General features: G+C 37.1%; 1 protein-coding gene across 1 annotated transcript; it reads right to left on the bottom strand.

The window, feature by feature from the left end:
* On the bottom strand, positions 1 to 2,050 carry LOC103965308 (REF/SRPP-like protein At3g05500). Its single transcript, XM_009378350.3, has 3 exons — positions 1,897 to 2,050; positions 925 to 1,149; positions 1 to 624 (listed from the first exon to the last, which is right to left on the bottom strand). Exons 1-3 carry the CDS (start codon positions 1,936 to 1,938, stop codon positions 139 to 141), a joined length of 753 nt encoding a protein of 250 aa, XP_009376625.2. The 5' UTR covers positions 1,939 to 2,050; the 3' UTR covers positions 1 to 138.
* Between the last annotated feature and the right edge of the window lie 2,475 nt (positions 2,051 to 4,525).

Here is a 4,525-nt window from a genome sequence, read left to right on the forward strand (position 1 = left end):
GTAGTAAAAACAAATAAACATATATAAATATTAAATATTTGACACACAGTAAAAAACCATGCCTAACGGATGGCCGAAATTCTTACATAAAATCATCAATGCAAAGGGTAAAACAAAACCGACACTTGAAGAACCCATTCAATGAATGGCGACTTCAGTTTCACCGTGACTTGCAAGCAAAGGCTCTGCTTCGGGCGCCTTCTCGGCGAAAACCCTGGCAATTTTCTCCGTGGGAACCAAAGGCAGATAGGAGGAGACCCTGTAGCCCTTCTCCGCAGTACTCTGCACAGTCTGGTTGTACTTTTCGGTACAATACGCTGCGGTTGGTACAACAACATCAACTACCTTCGGGAGGACTTGGTTCACCTTTCGCCAAGCAGAAACAGCACATTGCTCGGCTTTTGGTTCGTACTTGGCATACAGGTCCTTAGCTGTGGGTTCACACTTGGAGTAGACAGATTTAGCACAGCTCGAGGCAGTGTCTACAACCCCTGCACGCTTAAGCTCAGAGGCAACCGCTCGTGCTGCCTCTGGGGCCTTTTGAGCGGCGGATAGAGCTTTGGATGAGGCTTGCTTAACCAGTGGTGGCACACGGCTGTCCAGCTTGGTAACAGATTGATCAACCTGAAGAAGTTCCAATTGCATCATAATTAACAACTTCGCACCTTTGTAATACAACCACCAATTTAACTAAGCTAGTTGAAATCGAAATAGATGCAATCATTGATTTGCCACACAGTAACCCAAATACTGTAAGGCACATCATAATGTACAAAGAAACGATCCCATTGATCAAGATGCACAATGAGGATCACATTTATACCGGTTATACTTCTTTTGACAAATATAACTTGTTTCGTTTATTCTAAAGTCAAGCGCCACAATAGCATGGAAAAAACCTTGAAACATGAAAAATCGAAGTACCTTGTGGTCCACAAAGGTGAGGAGGTGAGCGGGGACATCATGGTACTTGTTGTAGACAGGTCCAACAACGGTCTTAACTGTTCCCTCCACGGACTCAACACTAGGCTTTAAAGGCCCCGACCTTTCCTTGGCAAAACCGTACAGGTTTATGAAGCAAACGGCAGCGTGAGCTGCAGCCACTTGAACAAATTGGAGGTACTTGAGCCTCTGTTCCTCCTCCTCGGTCTAAAGAATTTATAAAAACAAAAACATATCAATAAATACATTAGCACTTAACAAAGAATTTGTTTATGTATTTTAAGAAATAAGAACAAAGGAGCAAATGACAAAACTTGGGTTAATGTAAATCACTATTTCTTAAAATCCCCTTATATTTTCTTTCCAAATTTCCTAGGCAGCCAAACACTGCCAATCTCAATCACAAATGAACATAGCAATAACATAAAGCCAGGGTTATGGTAACTGCTACTCAGCCTAAATAATTTCAAAAACATAAGTAATTAACACTAATTAAAAAAAAAATTATTCATTGTTACCAAAAATAAATGAAAATAAAATGGCCAGAGCAAAAGGGAAAAACTACAAACCTTGTGTTTTCTTAAAATTGCATTATATTTTTTGTGTTACAAATTTCCCGGCAGCCAAACACTTTCAAACTCCAACCAAAATGAACAAGGAAATTGCTAATAAGAACAAAGGGCGTATATTACTTGGGTAAATCTTAAACCCCAATCCCATGATATTTTAAATTCCAAAACTTTTCTGGGCATCCAAACACTATCAAACTAACACGGTCAAAGAAATTGCCAATAACAACAAATGGGGGAAATTACAAAACATGGGTATTTCTCAAAACCCATCATCTTTTCAGTTTCAAAATTTTCTGGGCATCCAAACACCACCAATCTCTTCCAAAAATCAACAAATAAATAACACAACAAGGAAAAACAGAAGGAATTTCACGGTCCATACCATCTGTTGCTGCACCGGCACGCTCAAGTCTTCCTGGGCCATAACCGAATACTTTCTCGTTGGTTGGAATTGAAAATTGAAGGTAAAGATTGGGTTTTTGCTGTAATTTGTTGGAGATTTGGAGGACAACGACTAGGGTTTTATAGGAGGAAGAAAACCGAATGTTAAATCTTAGCGATTAAGAAATGATCGGTGGGCGTGTGTTTTGGCGATGCCAACCGAATCCCAACTCCGTGTGAAAGTTTGTTACGCTTGGCGGGGAAGGAGTCCGTCAACGCTAAGCCGTTGACTGCGTGGGGTTAAATTACGTTTTGGACCTTTTGGCGGTGGGGCTAAGTTCGAGAAGGTTCTGGGTCGTGCTTGACCCACTGGGTCAAGGTGGTTAGGTTTCAAGGTCCAATATAATATGAGGCATTGAGAATCTTTGGACTTTAAGGCCCAAATTGAGAAACAGCACATATATAATGGAATTGACGATGCTAGAAAGATTATTTACTTGAATTATATATCGTGGATTACATGATGTGGTGTTTTAACTGAAGGGAAAAGGAAAACGTAATCAGGTTACCAGGTTTTCAGTTTCTGAAACATTAAATACATTCACTTAGTTTTCTGGCAAACACATACGGGTGTGGGGGAATCTTCTGAACCGATCTGATTGTGTACTAGCGGCTCGGTTGGAATAGTAGTCCCGTAAAGATGTGAAAGTAAGAGTCTCACATCACAAATGAGATTATATGCATGTGTGCGACTGTTAGGCTTTATACGTGGAACAACATAATTATGATATTATGAAGAAAGTTGATCTATCATAAAAGGAACGATCCAACTTATTTATAAGCCTATGCAAAATCACTTATTCTGCTAATATGTGATTTATTCTCAACAGGTTAAAGTAGTATTATCAATGTTAAACTTTGCAAACTTTTCTGCAGTATATGCTCATCAGACTCAGCACAAACCAAACGGAATTTATGTCAAGTTGTCCACCTTAAATACTAAACCTAATAAACTTCGAGCAGTTCATCCCAACAGACTAAAGGGTTATTTTTTCTCACCTTTTTCAAGTGATGATGATGTTGGTAATGTTCACCGTCTTATTTATTATCGTTGAATGAGTTTAAATTTTGAGATTTATTTTTATCTACTACACAGATTTCAAGATTTAAGCTCATTAAACGATAATAAATAAGATAATGAGCATTACCACCACTCAAATAATAGTGCGCAAAATGCAGTCACATAAGCCATTTTTAACTGTTACTTTTTACCTACCTAGTATTGTTTCAATATAAATTTCCACCAACTCAATTTTAAAGATTGTGAAAATCAGTCATGTTAACTTATTGGGTTCATTATATCATCATGTTAACTTATGAGTATTAGCAATGACATCACCATTATATCATCATCTTCGTTGACAACTTTATTGGGTTCATTAGCCTAACTTTAACTTGGACTGAGTATTGGAATTGTTTCGATTCTTAATTTCTTTTGTGTTTACTAGCACATGAGTGTTTGGAATTATTTTATGGCATGGTTACTTGTCAGAAATGTACGAACAAGGGAAGGAATAAGAATCGAATCAACTACTCTCCCTAATTTGTCCAATTCAAGTTTTCGAAAGTGTTTGATTATTGATGTTAAGATCTAACCCTCTTTTCTTCATCCCTTCGATGTTAGTGAACGTTACGAAAATTAGAAATTGGAATGTTTTTGTGCGTTTATTAACACACACATTTTGTTACTCCCACATACCAATACTTCAAAACTTGTAAACTTAATTATTAAATTAATTACGGAAACATCGAAAAATAGTTGATCGCATTCTCATTTCTCGTCTCCATTTCAAGTGCTTAAACATGCTATAAGTTTAGACTGTTCAGCATGCGGATAACTAAAACAAAACAAAAAGAAAGAATCCACTTTTTTCCATCGTGAACCGGTGATGTGCTTCAAAAGTAAACCTAAGAGATTCCAAACCCTAAATAATGCAAGCAAAAAGCTACCGGCAGCCTAAAACCAAAGAGATTTCATAGGTCTCCCTTTTGCACTACTTAATTGGCAAATGGCAAAAGGGACCACAAACAACCATTACCTTTAATTTGATCATATGTCTATTAAAGAATATTTTTACCCATCATCTTCAAGTGACGGTGATGTTCACCACTTATTTTTATTACTGTTAAATAAGTTTAAATTTTGAAAATTGTGTAGCGCATAAACACAAATTTTAAAATTTAAACTTATCTAAAAATCCAAAGACGATAAATAAAATTGTGAACATTAATTCCACTATTGGAGGGATGTGATGGAGTGCCTAAAAGCATTTTAACAACCCAACACAACGCACACCCATTAAACATAAATTTTAAATCATGGGGATCATATCATCTTTTGATGACATAGCTCTCATAACATAAAGCCAAAACTTTCAATTGCTTTCATACCTTTTCACGTGGAAGAATTTAATGTGGAGCTTCAAATTATATTTGAAAGAGATGGGTGCAATTGAGACCTTCTGACTTCTGAGTTATGAGACCATTATGATCATGGGCGCATGGGTGAGGACAATTTCAATGGAGCTATGTTGGTAGGACTAGGTTGTGGACCTTCTACTAAGTACAAA

Source organism: the organism of the source record quoted next, unplaced genomic scaffold (genome assembly GCF_019419815.1).
Source record: "Pyrus x bretschneideri cultivar Hongxiangsu unplaced genomic scaffold, Pyrus_bretschneideri_v1 Contig11, whole genome shotgun sequence".
NCBI lineage: Eukaryota > Viridiplantae > Streptophyta > Magnoliopsida > Rosales > Rosaceae > Pyrus > Pyrus x bretschneideri.

What these genes read in the sequence shown, in the direction of transcription:
- LOC103965308 (XM_009378350.3), bottom strand. Translation starts at nt 1,938, where the DNA reads ATGGCCCAGGAAGACTTGAGCGTGCCGGTGCAGCAACAGATG. An exon ending in TGCCGGTGCAGCAACAGATG is followed by an intron (nt 1,150 to 1,896) that starts GTATGGACCGTG and finishes TAAATTCTTTAG; the next exon opens with ACCGAGGAGGAGGAACAGAG. An exon ending in TCACCTTTGTGGACCACAAG is followed by an intron (nt 625 to 924) that starts GTACTTCGATTT and finishes GAACTTCTTCAG; the next exon opens with GTTGATCAATCTGTTACCAA.